We start from the raw sequence: 19554 nt of genomic DNA, 5'->3' as shown, positions 1-19554 counted from the left end.
AAACTGAGAGAACTGAAGAAAAAAAACCAGCCCTCAAGTTGTATGATGTTGAAAGATTCTTCAACTTGTATGGAGTTAAGCTTTTAGAAGCTTCATTTTTTGGTAGGGCCCAACTCAGAATAAGCTACAAGCTTCCATTTAATAATCAAAGCATGGAATATATGAAGTATATCTATAGGAAAACTGGAAGTTGTGCAACGTGAAATGGAATACATGCAGATCTATATGCTAGAAGTGGGCAGACAGCCACCACCTCGCATCAGACAATCACCTGGCTTACTACGCCAGGACCAATTCCAGAGCAGTGACAGCATGGTCATCATCGAAAGAACTTTTCTCCCTTTGACTCATTTCCTTTTGCAGTTTTACTTTTCCTCCTGTTTTTTCTTTTCTTTTCTTTTATTTATTCGGACAATTTTTAGGTCTGAGGGATAAGGAAGTGGGAGGGTGTTTTTAGTTTGTTTGTTTTACAGCATACTGTAGATAGCTATCCAGCCCATCTGAACGCATGAAATCAGCAATGGTGCCCTGTTAAACCCTCCATAAATGTTATTTATTTTGCGTGTTGAGATGGGCTGTATAACTATCTGCAGTGTGCTTTAAAGCAAACAATCAAAAATACCCCCCAGATTCCTTTTTCATCACCCCATCGTTCTCTCTCTCTTCAGTATCTTATTCCTTCCCACTCCCCATTCCTACCCCCATCCCTGGCCTCCTTGCAGTGATTAAAGTCCTATGCAGAATGAAGCACCATTTTTTTGTGTAATAGTGTTTAATACCTTCCCTAACGTCACAGCTCTTCTGGGTTGATGTTCTACCCACTAAATCCTGTTGCCACTTGCCTTCAGATATGCTCAGGAATCCTTATTTACAACATGAAAAATGACACTGGAGAGTGGTCACTAAGTGATTCTACTTAAGGGATTCAGAATTTTAATTCCAACAGCAGTAAAATAACTGACTGGTTATTATCTTGAAAAGTAAAATTAAATATGAGGGAAAATGGTAATTTCAACTTATTTTACATAATTTATGTCATAATTACAGTCAAACTGAATAAAGGGTGAATAAAGTATTCACAACTTGTTTGGAAAAATATATGAAAACACAATAGTCTTTATTTGGTACCGAGAGAGACCATATTAAAGGTTGCATTGGATGAACCAGGTCGCCTTTCTTAGTCAAATAAATCTTTATTGAAGGGCCTGTCCTTATCAACTTGGTAATTTTCTCATTTGGTCATGAACTGCTCTTTTTATGTCAATACTTGATTTGAGAAGTTCTTTATCATTACAGCTACCAACTCCAAATGTGCATCTTTTAAAGAATGTAATTTCACTTTGTAATTAATTTGCATACTATTCATGATCAGCAGATGCCTGAGCCAGACATTTGGCAGAAACAGAATTAGATTTAAATAGAGGAGATGGTTATTTAAGATACTGTCTGTTTTAGAAGTCAATAGTAACTATTTGTGTTTTGATGACTTCTATTTTCTTATATAATTTATAACTTTTGGAATTTGATCAAACAATACTAGGAAGATGACTATTTCTCCCTCTATTCTGAATAAACTGCCCAAATAAATATATAAATATCACGTATTAGGAAAACCCTGGAAATCATTGTTTTTATTTTACCCAATAATATTTTGGTATTATTACTCAAAATGATTTTTATTAGTGGGGTCCACCCTTAGGTCAATAACTTACTACTTAAAGCAGTGTGCTGCAGTCACAAGCCATGTGTTGCTAATCAAGCTGGCTCCACACTGATGCATGCTGTTATACTGGAGAGAGGCTTGCCACGGCCAAGCAGACTTGGCTGCAATGTCACCAGACATTATTCTGTTGACTATTAATGGAACAACTCGTTTCCCACAACCTGAAAGAAACGAGATCATTAAGTTATAACAAATAGCTCCCTCAAATTTATTGGATACACAGAACTTAATGGCATATGACAATGCAATAACATTACATCTATTATAAAAGCATATTCTGTATCCGTAGTCTTTTTCTATATTTTCTGGTGTGTTGGTATTATGCTCACCTCTGTATGGATACATTAAGAAGCTCTGGTGGAGCTGTCAGATGAGCTTTAGACTGCTAAGCTAAAGGTTGTTGGCTCAAATCCAACAACCAAGGTTCTCTGTGGGAGTAAGATGAGGCTATCTGTTCCTTGAGAGATTCACAGCCTTGGAAAACCTACGTAGGCCCCCTATGGGTCAGCATCAAATCGATAGCAGTGGATTTGTGTTTGGGTCTTGTTTTGGTTTTTGTTGTTTGGTGTGTTTATAGATTGTGATGACAGCAGAGGACCAGACAGTGGTTCTGTTGAGCACAGGGTCAAGTTGGGTCAGAATCAACTCAATGGCACAAAACAACAGTAACAACATAGATATGGGTATATCTTGCTATTTGAAGACATGGTGAACTGCAGAGGATGTGTTTCAATTCAGCCCTAAGAACTTGTAGTGCCAATTATGCAGGTCTGAGAGCGCATCCCGAGTCGTGTTTCCCATTGATACAGCAGCGCTTCCTCCACATGAAGTCATTACCAGAGGAACAATCCCACCTTGTGGAAAAGTAATTACTCATTTGTTGGAATCCACTCCCCATTTTCCTGGTGCATTTGGTGTGAATTTGTGCAAGATTACTGTAGTATGAACCATATTTTGTCTGTTAAACCAAACCCATTTTAACCAGTGGATGAGGACTCATAGTGGCCCTACAGGAAAGAGTAAAAACTGTCCATTAAAGTTTCCAAGACTGTAGATCTGCAAAGGAGCAAAGAGACCCCTCTTTCTCCCATGGAGCAGCTCATGGGTTTAAAACAGCTAACTGCCCAATGCTTAAATGATGATACCACCAAAGCTCATTGTATTTTTACATGCCCTTCACCTTCAGAGCTACTGGGAAAAACTCTAGAAATATTGGGGTAATCAGGTTAAAGATTATTATACTTCTTAAGGTTCCTACTAAGAACTAAGCATATTTTTAGCATGATGGCAATGAGGAATATGCAGCATGTTTGATATGTTCCATTCTAGCTCCAAGTAATTAAGTATCCGAGAAGAAAATTCATCTTACTGGTATTGATTAAACTTAAACTCTGGCTAGCTATTTTAGAAATCGCCATTGCTCTGCACTAACTACAGATCACCATCTGTTTCCCCGCCTCCAGCCTTGCCCCTCTACACCATTCTCCACATTATGACCCTTGTGATCCTTCTGAAATCTGTAAAATCTTTCAGTGGCTTCTCATTGCCCTCCAAATAAAGTAAAAAATTTTCAGCATTGTCCTGTGTCTTCATTATTATTAATTATAGATTTTCCTCACATTCTCAAGCCACATTTTATGTTCCTAATATACTGACTTTCTCCACTCCCTGCTCTCCAGTTATAAATATCTATGTTCTTGAGCACCTGGAGATCTTTTTACAGACTACTTCCTCCTATCCAGAACTCTCATCTTACTGTTCACTGGGCTTAAGCTTGCTTCTTCTCCTATTTCAAGGACACAAGGCCTAGTCAGCTGCCTCCTTTAGAGACTCTTATAGCACTGTCTACTTAATATGTAAATATATATATATGAGGATGGGGAAATAGATCTATGTGCATATAGTTATAGGTTTAGTATTAAGGTAGCAGATGGACATTGGGCCTTCACTCAAGTACCCCCTCATTACAAGAATACTTTGTTCTATTAAATTGACATTCTAAGATGCTCACCTTCCCAACACAATCGCTGAAGACAAAGCGGGTGCATTAGCAAATGTGGTGAAGAAAGCTGATGGTACCCGGCTATTAAAAGATATAGCATCTAGGGTCTTAAAGACTTGACAGTAAACAAGCGGCCATCGAGCTCAGAAGCAACAAAGCCCACATGGAAGAAGCACACCAGCCTGTGCGATCACGAGGTGCTGAAGGGATCAGGTATCAGAACAAAAAAATCATCAGAACAAAAAAAACATATCATTGTGGATGAGGGGGGGAGTGCGGAGTGGAGACCCAAAGCCCATTTGTAAGCCGCTGGACATCCCCTTACAGAAGGGTTTCAGGGAGGAGATGAGCCAGTCAGGGTGCCATGTAGCAACGATGAAACGTTCGATTTTCGTCTAGTTCCTAAATGCTTCCTCAACCCTCACAATCATGATCCCAATTCTACCTTACAAATCTGTCTAGAACAGCGGATGTACATTGGTACAGATAGGAACTGGAAACACAGGGAATCCAGGGTGAATGATCCCTTCAGGACCAGTGGTGTGAGCAGCGAAACTGGGAGGGTGGAGGGAGGGTGGGTTGGAAAGGGGGAACCAATTACAGGGATCTACATGTGACCTTCTCCCTGGGAGATGGACAACAGAAAAGTGGGTAGAGGGAGACAGCGGACAGGGCAATATATGACAAAATAATAATTTATAAATTATCAAGGGTTCATGAGGGAGGGGGGAGGAGGGGGAGGGAGGGGAAAAATGAGGACCTAATGCCGGGGGCTTGGGTGGAGAGCAAATACTTTGAGAATGATGAGGGCAATGAATGTACAAATATGCTTTACACAATTATGTATGTATGGATTGTGGTAAGAGTTGTATGAGCCCCTAATAAAATGATTAAATAATATGAAAGAACTTCAAAAAGTTCCTGGGAGAATTATATTATCCTTCCATTTTGTTTTCCTTCAAAAATGTTAAACCCACTCATAATTTCCCAATTTATCTATCTAGCTTCCATATCTATGTCATATTCACAATAGTATTGTCAGGGTCAGGTATACTTTTTGGCACTTGGTAGATGTTAGAAAACAAAATCATTGAATAAGCAAATGCTGATGTTTAATAGGTTTGCAAGCCATAGATGCAAATGAATAATCACTTGGGCTTAGATTCATCATTACTTAAGCATATTTTAAAATGGAGGCCATGGTGGTAAGTAAGTAGTAAGTCGGTGGAATATTGAGTAAAATCATTATACTACTGAAAGGAGTATATTAGGAAAACTGTGCAAGACAGTTACAGATAATTGAGTTCACTACTTTCTCATTACTTTATTTCTCAGCAGAAAGCACATTTCTTAGAGATTAGAAAACCGTAAAAGAAAGTCCACTTGGAATAAGTTTTGAAATAAAACAAATAATTTCTTCAATATTTAGCTAAGAATTTCCACCATGTAAAATATTTTTCATGAACACGACTTAAAAACTTCAGTTTCATGTGGCCTATTCGATACTTGCCCTCGTGAAAAGACGACTGAAGATATGAATGCTATAGCAAAATGTGGTGAGGAAATTAGATGGTGTCTGGCTATCATGAAGAATGGCATTGGGGAACTTGAAGACTTGACTTAAAACAAGCAGCCAGCTCAGTGAGGTGTTAAATAAGTCCACCGGAAAGAAGCACACTAACCTGTGTAAATAATAAAATGTATGACCAAAGGGGAGAATTTTATTAGAGCTTGGGAGCACCCAGTTTGCAGAAGATTATGGATGACAGTGAAAGACCAAATCCATTTCCACACTCCCACATGGATCTCCCACATGGATTACATCTCCAGTGAATTTCCTCTGATCTTTGACCAGGAGTACGCATCACCTTGCAGAGTGCACTGGAAAATGGATTAATGCAGATGTAGTTATTTAAAACTTTATCATTTGTTCCCCTTCTGACCCTTTTAAACTTCTAGTTTTAAATATTTTCTGCTTTCTTTTCAGTTGAGGTTATTCTGTCTTTTATTTTGTTATTGCTTTTTTAAAAAAATATGAAATCCAGCATATGTAGATCTATAGAGACAGTAACTGATTAATATATTCTTGGGTTATAGCAGGGAAGTTTAGGGAGAAATGATGAGTCGATAACAGTGAGTACAAGAATGAAGAAAAGTGTCTAAAATTGATTGTGGTGATGATTACATAACTCTTTTAAAGATATTTAAATCACTTAATTTTATGGTATGTGAATTGTGTCAATACAATTGTTAAAATTAAAAGGAACAACAAAAAATCAGTTTCAGAGTTAGGAAAAATTATGGACCTTTAAATAGTGTGTGGGAAAATATCCATTATTTTTTAATGTGCTTTTTCTTTTTTAATTAATAAATCATTTAATTGGGGGCTCTTACAGTTTTTATAACAATCCATACATCAGTTGTATCAAACACATTTGCACATATGTTGTCATCATCATTTTCACAACATTTTCTTTCTGCTTGAGCCCTCTTTTTTTCCCTCCCTCCATTATATTTTATTCTATTTTTCCATGAACCTTTTGAAGTTCCCTTGTATTAGGGGTATATCTCTTATATACTTCTCCCAAAACTGTGGAGTATGAATGGAAAACTATGAGTTAATATTTGAAGTTATTCTTTCTGATATAGAATTTGAACTTGTTTCTATAAGTTTACTAAACTTACATGCTTGGACCATTAGCTTTCCTGTTGATGAGCTCATTGCTGAAAAACAAAAGAGAACAAATTATGATGAATTGATATTTTCCCAGTTGGTATCTCTAACAGCATTATTGCAACAACAGAAATACCACAAGCAGATAGAGTTAACAAACATTTATTCTCTCATAGTTTAAGAGGCTAGAGGTTCAAATCCAGGGAACCAGCCCAAGTGGAAGTCTTTTTCTCTGTCAGCTGTGGGTGAAATGCCACATCTGTCAGCCAGAGATCCTTGGAGATCTCCGTGTGTCTCCACCTCAGTTTTATCTTGGGTCTAGTTCTAGGAGGTTCTCAACACAAGGAGCCTGGCTCCAAAGGACCCATTCTGCTTTTGGCAAGCCTTTCTTAGTGGTAGTGGGTCCCTCTGCACACTTCTCTCTCTTTTTATCTCTTCTATGATAAAAGATGAGGCAAGCCACATCTCAGGGAAATTTCCTTTCCATCAGATCAGGGCTGTAAAGATCAGTAAAGGTGTTGCATCCTAATTTAAACCCTTTACAACTGATTGATCATTTAAGATCACATTGTGGGAAAGGGATATATCATTACATACTGCTGACCACTGAGAATCAAGGCATAGTAAAGTTGGCATATATATTTGGCGGACAAGTTCAATACATGACAATGGCAGTGGCCGAGAATTATCACAGGATTCTTACCATAATTACATTTTAAACAGTCAAGAGATCAATCAAGGGAATGGTTTTCTGATATGACAACTCCCCCCACCCTAAACAAATCCATTGTCTTCAAGACAATTCCAATTCCTAGCAAAAGTGTAAAATCGCCCCATTGGGTTTTCAAGATCATAAATCATTACAGAAGCGGGCTGCCACACCTTTCTTCCAAAGTACTAATCGTGGTTTTGTTCTGTTGCTCTTTCAGTTAGCAAACATGTGTTTTAAGCACTGTGCCTCCAGGACTCTGGCCTGACAAGAAACACATACAATTTTTGAAGATAACCTCCCCACTTCTTTTTGTAGATAGGCAGCCTCTAACTGGGTGGATTAAGGCTCCTAAGCCACAAATAACTAGCAGTAGTCCAGAGCAGTATTTTCCCAACGGTGCAGGCCTCCGCTTAGGGAGATGGGAAAGAATGTGCGCATAAATGGCCTCTCGGTGTTAAAGCCAGGTTTAACCAGAACAAAGCTGCTTTTCTCTGATTGCTTAAACTTTTATATAAACCCCTTGCATTCCTCCCATCCATCTCCTTTTTTGTGTGTGAAAAAAATTTTTTAAGTCTTCTGATCAAGGGGTTGTAGAGCTAAAATTTGTCTGAAACATTTTCAGAAAGTATAATTAAAATATTTCTAAAATACTATTTTCTAATGACCGAAATGCTTTTTCTGGACTAAACTATTGTGTATCATTACCCAACATGTACTGAGTGTTGGTAAGAAGCAAATACTGAACTGAACCTAAGGTTAAACTCTGCCACTTTATGGAACAGTTAGGATTCTGACAAAGGTTACATTTAAATTAGTTGAAAGGTATACGGAACTATGATGATTTTCATGCACAAATGATTTACATGAACAAGCCAGTCAGGGTGCAGTGCAGCAAAGATGAAACATACAACTTTCCTGTAGTTCCTAAATGCTTCCTCCCCGCTACTATCATGATCGCAATTCTACCTTGCAAGCCTGGCTAGACCAGAGGGTGTACACTGGTACAGATAGGAACTGGAAACACAGGGAATCCAGGGCAGATGATCCCTTCAGGACCAGTGGTGAGAGTGGCGATACTGGGAGGTTGGAGGGAGGGTGGGGTAGACAGGGGGAGCCGATTACAAGGATCTACGTATAAGCTCCTCCCTGGGGGATGGACAACAGAAAAGTGGGTGAAGGGAGACGTTGGACAGTGTAAGATATGACAAAATAATAATTTTTAAATTGTCAAGGGTTCTTGAGGGAGGGGGAAGTGGGGAGGGAGGGGAGAAATGAGTTGCTGATGCCAAGGGCTTACATGGAGAGCAAATGTTTTGAGAATGATGAGGGTAACAAATGTACAAATGTGCTTGACACAATTGATGCATGTACGGATGGTGCTAAGAGTTGTATGAACCCCCAATAAAATGATAAAAAATGATTTACTAGTCAAAATTTGGTTAGATTTTCTTTCTACCTACCTATTTTCCCAAATTCATGTTCTTTGCTTTCCATTTCTTCTTATGCAAAATGAAATTCTTTACATCCCATTCTGTAAGTCTCACAGAGAAACTAATGATATTTAATTTCAGAAAGTGAGAGCTTTTGAAAATACTCAATTCAAAGATACCCTGAAGGTATTTGCTCAGTCCTCACTCTGTAAAGGAAGTTAACTTTCCCCTGAGGTGCAGTGTAAAGAAGTAAATGTTTGTTTCATTTAAAAACAAGTGTATTTCCTGTGCCCCTCGTCGTAATGCATTCGGGAGCCCGGGAGTGTAGTGGGCTATGAGTTGGAGTGCCGACCACACGGAATAAAGAGGAGCTTTCTACTCCCATGCAGTTCCAGTCCTTGAAACCCACAGGGACACTTCTCCTCTGTCATATAGGGTCCCCTGATCAGCATTGTTCGGTGTGGTGGTTGCAATGGATTATTGAACCCAGCAGAGAAGTAGAGTGTCATCGAGGGATATGTGATGTCAGAATAGGATAAAGGAAGTTAGTGTGTAGAGGCATTTATAGGAATTATCCTCTGCTTCATAGGAATTATCCTTGGACAGATATGGAATTGGATTCTACTCTCCCTGTAGCTGGAGGAGGTCAGAGGTGGCTTCCACAGAAATTTCTTAGCATGTATAAGAATCACCTGGAAATCTTGTTAAGATCCATATTTGGGGTGACATGCCAGTTTTCAGCACGAGGGTCCAACAGGAGTGAACCCATTCAAAGTTCTGTCCCTACCACACTCACATCATTGGCAATATGAAGAATCGGATGTTAACATGATGCAATATTACTGAGAAATTTGTCAAGACAGAACATAGATCCTTGCCCAATTCTGAATGAATTGTGGGCTACCGTTTCATTTCTAGAGGAGCTGAAATCCCTGCAGCTTTTATGTGCTTTGGAATGAGGGGAGTTCCTTCACTAGCTTTGAATTGAAAGTAGACGAAACGTTCCTGAGGATGATGCTTAGGCCTGGAAGGAATCTTCTGAGTTTTCTACAAATTGGCTTCTTCTAGGCAGTAGTAACTGCGCTATTTCATTTTGGAAATTATGAAACTTCTACCTTCTTCTACTTCCATCGCTTGAATTCGTGTTTTCAGATTCCCAAGGTCTATGCCTGGGAAGAAGGCCTTCTTGCTTGGTAAGGCGGAACCCCCTCCGTGAGCTGGACTGACCCTGGTTTCATCACTGGGCTCAGGCAGAGGAACAATGGCGAGGAGGAAGCCGGAGGATGCAGAGTTTTATTCTGATGTGCTTGGGGTCGCTATGGGTTGGAGCCGACTCCCTGGTGCCTAAGAACAAGAAGGCCTATGCACAACCTAAAACCCCCTAGATAGCAATGGCCTCTATATTTGTATCATGTTTTCTAATTTCTTAGATACTTTCTTAGTCTATAATTTAAGGAAGCAAAGGCACCACAAGCGAATAATTTGGGTGGTCCCGTCATGACTCAATGGGGTTAGATTTCATCTGCTGACTCTTGTTTGGTAAAGCGGAACACCCTCCGTGAGCTGGACCGACCCTGGTTTCATCAATGAAACAGCACATCCAGTACAGTCATTAAGGAAACTGAAGCTCCTGGGCTGAGTCTGGATGAACCAAAAATCCCAGGCGGTCTATGACTACTTCGTGCTTCACTTCAGGTTCCGAGAGGTCAGGCTTTACATTCCTGACAGGTTACCTTGTTGTTGGGCATTACAGAGACAGCATCATGGAACTTAGCAGAATGAGCACTATTTCACAACCTCGATTAATTTCCTTTCCGCCCCAACAAAGACGGTGGTTTGAACTCTTGACAGGTTCTTCCTTCCTGGGTTGGGAGAGGTTCCAAGCTGTAGTCCCGAGTAGCTGACTCCGTCACACTAGCAAACTGCTGCCCATCCCTTTTTCCTTCAGATTTTCACTTCCCAATCAAGTATCATCTTGAAAAGCCAGCCAGACTCTGACAGGGGTAGGGCATCCTGTTTCACATCTGATACAAACCACGTACTTGAATTCTCTTCTTCAACCTCTATGAAGTACAGGACGAGAAGTTGTAAGAAATATCTATACTTCTCTGTTGGAAATAGATGCTTGTGGAAGCAGCTTCCTCTACCAGTTTCTGTCAGCTAGGCTCTTCAAAACTCTCAGTATGATGATATTAGTGATGCATTTCCAAGAGAAATAGGTTAAATGAAAAAAATCGGTTTTACCACAAAAGCTCCCCACTTGTCCATGGAGCCTCTCGTGTTATTAGTATTCCGAGAACACATTTGGAGAAATGGTAGCAAAATACTTTTGCAGTGAGCTGTAGGCTGGCATCTTAGCTATTTTTGTTCGCTATGTTTTTTTGTATCCTTTTACATTTTCAGGTCTCTAATGGAGGAGTTTTATAATTATCAAGTTCAATACTTCACATACAGAGCACAGAGAAGAGAGTTGCTAAAGATCCTGCTAGAAAAGTGATCAGAATATGAGCTAAGGGTGAAGGAAGAAAAAGTGGTACTATGTGTCAATGGTTCCAATCATCTATTTTTGCTGTCTATAGTGAAATTTAAAAACATATGTATAGGATGCTTTTAGTAATTCCAAAGTGGGTATATCACCCAAATCTTCATGAGAAAAAAAGTTAACAAAATCTTTATAACATCAATATTTACAGAAATTATTGCTATCTTTTAACAGGTAAGACTTGAATTTGTGTTTCAGGACAGTGCCTCCAGAAATGCATTTGCTGCTCCGCCCCCTTGGTGCTTTCATTTGCTTCCTACCAGAAAGAGTTGCGGGTCAGATGAACATCCGATGGTGGTAAAGGCTTGCCTCTGTTTTGGAATAAGCATCACTCAGTTCCTGTAAGTAGAAAGCACTTGCTGCATAGCTTCAGACGTGCTTTTCTCGGTGCTGGTTGTTAGGGCGGTCAAGTCAGGCCAACCCATCACCACCCTCTGCACAACAGAGCGCAACGCTGCCGGGTCCTGAGCCCTCTGCGCCATGTTCCTTTGGTTGAACCCATTGTTGCTGCCCCTGCGTCCATCCCACGCCTTGAGGGCTTTCCTCTTGCTGCCTCGCCACTGGAGCAAGCATGCTGTGCGCCAGGGGCTGCCTCCCTGACAGGTGGCCAATGTATGTAAGATGAAATCTTATCTCCCTGCCTCTCAGGAGCACTCACGCTTTCATCAATGAATGTTAAATCCATGAAATGTCAGTTTTTAAATAAAACATTTCTTGTAGCTCAATTCTTGCTATTATTTGAAATTAAAATAATGGCTAGTAAATTTTAGTAATGAAATAAAGCGCTTGACAATACATAAAAAGGTACTCGCTTACCTTTTAGTTGAACTGAAGAGACATTTATTGGTAGGGCTCCTGTGTTTCTTATCTTCTGATTTAAAATGCGGTAGATTTTTTTCTCTCTTATTGCTCTTTGCTCGGTAGAGGGAAATTGGAATATCACAATGATATCTACTTTCACACAATCTTCCTCTGGACTAGGAATGCAACAAACACATTCAGTACCCTCCTAAACTCATCCCTCTATCTCCTTCCCTGGAATGCATTCTAGTTACTCAGAGCATCCAGGACTAAACTCCCCACACATTGATATGCTTCTAAATGTCACTTTCTCACCAAAGGTAATGTCTTAATGTGTGTTGTATTTTTTTGTTATTTTAAGTGCACGTCCATCCTCCATTTAAAGATTTATTACAACCATTGTGTATGATACAGGCCTAAAAAAATACTGGTGGAAATCATAGACTCAGAGGATTGAAAGAAACAAGTGGTCCCTGCATTAATTATTCATCTCTCTGATAGTGAAATCAATTCTGCAGTAGCCATGACACGTGGTCCTCTAACCTCAGTGGAATAATTAAAAAGGTGGAAATTAACCTCCCTAAAGAGGCTCATTCCCTCTAGTCAGCTCTAATTTTATGAGAGTTCACTTTGAGTAAAAGTATGTCTTCCTACATATTCCATTCCAGTAGACTTAAGCCTGCCAACTAGATAATGCAGGAAACATCAAATTCTTCTTCCACATAAGGATTTAAATATAGCAGCACTATGGCTAGTGAGTTTTCTCCAGATTAGACATGTCCAATACCTTCACCTTTTAAAACAGACAAGTGTCAAGTCTCTTCACCTGTGGAATTTCAATTTAAATATTTTTAAAATGGAAATCAAACAATTTTTATTATAATAAAAAACCCAATATATAATTATCTGTCTTATTTTTATGCTCCAAAAGGTAAATTGATAGGCATTCTATATACTCTGGCCCATTTAAGCTCTCTGGAATGTGAAAATATGAATATTCAGAACTGCATGTCAAATTGGAAAAGGGATAACCACGTTATTTTCCCTATTAACTCAGTTGGGTTGGCATTGCTTTTTAGATGAAATCTCTCTGAACCAATACACAGGCATGCCAGTGGAAGTTCCCACAAACTCCCTGCCATCAAGTGCAGCCCTTCTCAGAGTGATCTTATAGAACAGAGGAGAACTGCTCCGGTGGGCTTCTGGGGCTATAATTGTTTATGGTAGTAGACAGTCTCGTCTTTCTCCTGTAGAGCAATTGGTGGCTTCAAATTCCTGCTCTTGTAGTGAGAAGCCCACTGTGTAACCCACTTACATCACCAGGGCTCCTTAAGGAGTTTTTAAGACTGATATTATGGGTGCAATGCTATCCCAAATCAGAGTTTGAAAATAAAGGCATGGCTTCTAGAATGTTCTAAATTTGATAGATTCATCTTCTAGAATTGTAGAAATTGTCCAATTCACACAATAAATCCTTTGGAAGTTACTAATTACTCAGTAAATGTGTAAGCTTCTGAGTATTATATCTTGGTTCTCTCAGTTCCAGACATTGTCACTTGGGGACTTTTGAATGAATCACTTCCCTCCCTTGCCCCTTCTCTCCAGTCTTGGTTCTCTCATTTATATATTTCAAGGCTATAGAGATGATGCTTCTGAAAATGTCAACCTAAAATTTAGCTTATAGAAATACACAAAAATGAGGGTCCCCTGACCCCTTTGCTCTGTGTCCCTTCAAACTGGTGACATCACCTTTGTCCAGACATACATACGTCAGTCTGACCACATGGTTCTTGATATAATGCTTGCTCAAGGCTGAATCTATGAAAATCTCATCTACCTGTAATTATAAGAAATGCTATGTTAGTAAGATACTTTATAATATTTCATCAATTCAATATTTAAAAACTATAAAAAAAAGTCTGAGCTGTGCCACTATGTAAAATAGTGTTTCTCAACTCCAGTGCCACAAAATCATTTGTAAAATTTCTTATAAATTAGAGATGCTGAGACCACTCACCCAGAATTTTCATTTCAGTTCTTCTGGAAGGAACCTAGGTATTCATACTTTGAAAAAAGAGATATCTCCCCAAATGATTCTCATGCAGGAAGTAGGTATCTGGAGTAGAAACTATCTTCCTAAAATTCCATAGAAGCAAAGAGATGTAAAGCAGAGATGGGACAAAAAGGATACGGAGGTTTTCTGGGGTTGTGTCAAGAACTGTGGCTCAGGTCCTGGATTTGAAATGTATCTGTTGCTCATGAATTGGGCAACCTTAGGAGAGTTGCAGAATTAATTTAAACTTCAGTTTCTTAATCTACAAAACAAAGATAATGATGTGCTACTCATAAGGGTATAAAGACTAAACAAATATAAAGAGTATACTTTGGTAAATAATTACTGTTGGCAAGGAAGGCTTCAACTTTCTGCAGACTCTTATCTATAAAATTTAAGGAAAAGGTGAAGAGAGCTACAGACTTTGTTATTGTTGATTTGCATGCTCTAGGGTAAATCAGGGAGAAAGCAAGTAAGCTGCTGTTAAAATAGTAGACCGTAATTGCTTAGTTTGTGTTACAAAGGAAGAGGAAGAAAAGCTGTCTGGTAATCCCCCAGGTGAGGTGAATTGCCTGACACAGGCCTGGTGGTGCTTTGGTTTATGCTGAGCTGCTAACCACACGTTCAATGGTTCAATCACACCAGGAGGCTATCTACTCCCATAAAGATTTATATTCATGGGACCCCTATGTTGTAGCTGTTAGGTGTCATCAAGTCAAACAACCCAATGCATAACAAAAGGAAACACTGCCTGGTCCTGCACCATCTTCACAATTGTTGGAGCCCGTTGTTATGTTGCAGGCCATGCCAATCCCTCTCCGTTGGGGGCCTTTCTTGGTTTCGCTGACCCTCTTCACAAAGGATCACATCCTTCCCCAAAGACTTGTCTGTCTTGGGAACATGTCCAAAGTACGTGAGACAAAATCTCGCCAAATTGGCTTGTGAGAAGCATTCTGTAAATAATTTACAGGGTCACTGTTGGGTCGGAAATCAACTTGATGGCAGTGGGTTACCTAACATCTACTTGCTGTGTCCACTAGTGACCACTGGGTGGCAAGAGTATCATCTGAATATGGGTACAATATTTACATTTGGTAATACCCAAACCAAACTCACTGCCGACTCACAGCAACACTGTAGGATAGGGTAGGACTGCCCCTTTGAGTTTCTGAGATGGTAAATCTTTACAGGAGTAGAAAGCCCCATCTTTCCCTCTCATTTGATAATAGATGAGATGAACGCACAAAAATTTCCCCTAAATCCTATAAGTAAGGGTGGCGGTCGGGTGGGGAGTAAATGAGTGAGATTTTTCCATGAACAAGGAACAAGGTATAGCTTCCTTAGCACTGTTGTTAGATGTCACTGAGTCAGGTCGGACTCACGGGGACTCTAGGTACAAGAGATGGAAACACCACCTCGTCATGCACCATTCTCGTCTGCACCAAACAGGTGTTATGTTTGGACCCAATGCTGCAGCTATTCTGTCAATTAGACATTCAAATATGTGTGTTAGGAATCAAAATAGTTTATATGTAGTTCAAGTCTTAAAAATACTCTAAGGAAAATAATACTTTTCATTTCTATTTTAGTGGAAGATTAAACGTAGACTCAAATATTTTATGAATTTCCTAGCACCACACTGATAAAAACGGATTTAAACCCAAGTCTTCTAATTCCAGAAGTCATCTCCTTGAATTCTACCATGCAGCCCTTAGTTAAGAGTGATATAGGGGAGGGGTTAAAAAAGAGTGATGTAAATATTACTTTAGTTTTTTTCATAGACACATTTCAATAGTATACAATAGTATACAAATGATATATTGTCTGAATGATAAAGTAAAATACATTTGAAAATATTTTGGTAATAGTTGTAAGATAAGATCAGAGATAGCATTCAGAAAACAGAAATTGTTCGTATCCCCAAAATATTTTGAATTATACTTGGAAAAGAAAAACCTTCATGGGGTATGGAGAGATGAGATTTATAGTCTAGAAACAAAACTATTTTGGAAGATGTATTAGTCTGGGTACTTTAGAGAAACAAATCCACAGAAATTCATATATAAGAGAGAGTTTTATATAAATGGTATGTGTGCATCAAGAAAACATCCCAACCCAGTGCTACCCAAACCCACAAGTCCAACATTAACCCATATGTCCAACACCGATCCAGAAAGTCCTCCTCTATCTCACAAAGCAGGCACAATGATGTTGATTGCAGGAGGAAAGCCGAGTCAGTGAATGTGTAAGCATCTCAGCGCTGGCAGGGGTCTCCACATGGCTGCTCCAGCACCCAGGGCTGCATCAGGGTAGGTCCCTGTGGCTTCTGCTTGGGGATGTCTTACAGGAAGTCAGTCTTGCAAGCTGAAGCTGGGAACTGCTAAGGCAGCTTCACCCTGGTCTGACCATCACAAAGCAAGAGACCCGAGAACTAGAAAGGCGAGGCTCACCAAGCCATTTATCCCTCCGCCCTTCAATTAATCCCACATGTGTTTATCGGCCAGGTTGGCACAATAAATTAACTCAGAAGACATGCTTTATAATGGGGACATTTTCATAGTCATTTTTCTTCTTGTCATATCCAGTATTATGACTCATTATTTTGGGGAAATTCAGAAGAAAAAAAAAGCTAAAGCATATTAGGGAGAAAAGATGGCAAATGTTACAAAGTATAAAAGTAAAGAACATTTGTGTTTTTAAAGAAGTCTGGTTTGCAATTATTCTCTTAAAAAATTCCACCCACAATTGATCCCTTGGCAGTTCACCTTGTTGAGGAAGGGAGGCGTTGGATTAAGTTTTTGACTCTTTGGATGACATCATTCACCTGGCTACATGCCTCCTGAGAAGAATGTCTAAGTTCAGCATCAATTCTATTTTGGAGTGCTTAGTTTTCTGATGAGATAAGAACTAGACGTAATTTATGTAATCAAAATAAAAGTAAGTTTCTTTTTTATCATCTGGATTCCAGGACCCTGCCCTAATCAAACCGAGAGGCTAAAGAATTGGCATTGAAATAATCTTTAGGTAATTCAAGTAGTCTGAGGACAACAGTTTCATAAACCCTGGGACACAGGGACAAGTACAAAGGGATCTTACACGAGTGAGGCATACAACACGGGAAAATCAGAGACACCATTAACATGAGGTTCCTTGCTGATCGGAGCATATATATAAAACAGCTTTGTAGAGACTGAAGTCATTTTCCTGTGGCAGATCAATGTTTACCTCATCAGACAGTCTTCCTGCTAACACTTCAGTGTTTCATGTTCCAGGAAGATTTTTTTTTTTAGCTCTGTGTCAGCTTGTTAAAAATTCATTATTATTTACACATCCTAACAGAGTCTGTGATTTATTGAGTCCACCTCTAGGCAGCTATAGAATTTTGTAGTTGGAGTTCATTCCATGACATTGAACAAAAGACCCTCCTTTCAGGGCGTGTCTCTTTTTTTATTTGAGGATTTTGAAATCCTGGAAATTGCACTTAGATTAATTTGTAAGAGGGCAATTGAAGGTTAGTTGGGTGTTTAATGAAAGAGTTAGGGAGAGGCTGTCAGCTCAAACAAGTAGGCACACCCAACCAGTCAGCTCCCATTCCCGCATGAACTCTGTTGACACATGGCGTTACCCTTTCACTGTCAGATGACTCCTCTCCCAGGCAATCTAAACGTCCACACTGGGGATGTTTCCAGGCTGAAACAGCAAACCTCAGATGCCACTGAAGACTGACAAACAGAATACAACATCTGTTTCTCCCAACATGCACCAGTCCTTCAGAACTGAAGTAACCAAGCCAAAACAGAACAGAAACCATAAAGAAAACTTCAGAACGTGTCGCTTTTTCATAAGATGCATGCAAAGGACAGCATCAAATACACCTTAAAAATAAAAAAAGGCATCTTCAATCTTTTTCTACAGGAACCGAACCCAGGGTAGAATTAGAGAACAGAGCACAAACGCATGTGAATCTCTAGTCCCAGCAGAGACACATTTCTGTTGCTAATCTATCTGCCCCGCTTTAGAAGCAACCAGGATCTTAGTCATGACCATTTTGTCTCCAGGCATGGATTTCTTAGTCAATTATCTTGATCTAGCCCATCCTTTCCCACTCTAATAATTCTGCTTTCTGAACCATTCTCACGCTTCACAAAATCTATCTCAGATGCTCTCTTCTTTTGGAGGTGTGTTCCTTGGTCCATAATCTCTATTCCTCCAGTTCGAACTTTTCTTTCTTCTTCTGTCTTCTCTCACATATAAGGATTCACGCAAAGACATTATCTCCCGTACTAAACTGCAAGAGTTTTATGGACAGGACAGTGCTTCATCTTTTCAAACTCTACAATGCATAGCTTTGCATACTGTGAGTATGAAACATAAGTTGTTTGAATGAATGAATGAATCAATAAATATGTAAATGAGTGAGTGAAAGTGAAAACTTATCAGAACGTTTTTCGTTTACCAGAAAAGTTTCACAAGGGTTTTGAATGTACTTTAAATCAAACTGAGAATAATATTCTGAGGGAAATAAAATCTCTAATGAATTATCTGAAGGAATTCTTCTGTCCTTGCCCAGGGTTTCAGCTTATTTTATTCCGTGTAAAAAGTGCTTCTGTGGTGAGAATACAATAGTTATTGTAGTAGAAATAGTTACAACGTTGTCTGCCAACTCTGTGCCGAGCATGGATCCAAGTATTTGCACTCAATTGCCTTTTGCATCAATCCACTGACGAGAGTAGGTGTATTATCTGTGTTAGAGAAATGAGGAAGTGACTTGCCCAAGTTGATATATCAGTGAACCACAAAACCAGGATTCACAACCGGGTTGTCCAGCTGCTAATGCCCTTATCACAGAGCTAACTTCAGGGTATGCACACAGGTGGGTTCTCATTAAGAGCTCCGTTCCAGTGGTGTGCAATTAGCAGTACAAACAAGCCATCTCCCAAATGAGCCTGCTTTCCTTTTTGTTCCAAAAACAAGGACTAGAAACTTGTCATTATTATCACAATCCTTCAAGGTTTTTTGTGCATCTACTGGAAACTCTAGCTTTTTAGTGAAACAAGAGGCAGTTGTATGGACAAAAGAAGGGAACACTGTACGGTTTTAAGTAAGGGTTGTAGCTTTTCACCATACTTGTTCAATCTGTATGTTGAGCATTTCTGATCTTGAATTTTAACTTCTTTTTATTAACTCTGATAGTTGTGACTCTGGTCTGTTGGCTCAGCCAACCATTGCAATGGATTCTTGAACCCAACCGAGAGTGAGTTGGATTCTCCTTTATCCTGGTAAAGTCAAAGGAGGTCAGCTGTTGCCCCCATATAGCGTTTATAGATTCTAGATTCCTCAGCTAGAAGTACCTGCTTACCTAACACGTTAAGCAAATGTCCCAAACACACTTGCTTCTGTTATGGTCATGCTTCTGCATTTATCTCATCTCCTTTTAAAAGTTGAACTGTATTCCAGCCCATTTATTTCTAAAAATGCAACATTTCTTAAAGTAACAGCATAGCAACAACAATGGTTTACATATAAAGGAAAGAGATTTAAAATGATCCTAATAAAGTAAAACCTTTTCATTGTTCAAAGAATACCTATATCTTTTAAATTAAGTGTATATATATAC

General features: G+C 39.3%; 1 protein-coding gene across 1 annotated transcript in view; it reads right to left on the bottom strand.

Annotated features, from left to right (window-relative positions):
* LOC101641735 (transmembrane serine protease 11A) overlaps positions 1 to 19554 on the bottom strand; it is a 61563-nt gene that overhangs the window by 11649 nt on the left and 30360 nt on the right. The window contains 5 exon segments of the mRNA XM_045284345.1: positions 1713 to 1884; positions 6411 to 6449; positions 11900 to 12060; positions 13654 to 13749; positions 14109 to 14133. Of these exon segments, the coding sequence (XP_045140280.1) occupies positions 1713 to 1884; positions 6411 to 6449; positions 11900 to 12060; positions 13654 to 13749; positions 14109 to 14133 (493 nt within the window).

This window comes from Echinops telfairi, unplaced genomic scaffold, assembly GCF_000313985.2.
Source record: "Echinops telfairi isolate 266 unplaced genomic scaffold, ASM31398v2 ScPeMD7_7468;HRSCAF=8506_0, whole genome shotgun sequence".
Taxonomy (NCBI): domain Eukaryota; kingdom Metazoa; phylum Chordata; class Mammalia; order Afrosoricida; family Tenrecidae; genus Echinops; species Echinops telfairi.
Note: the sequence above shows the minus strand (reverse complement) of the source record. Positions and strands in the feature narration are given on the sequence as shown.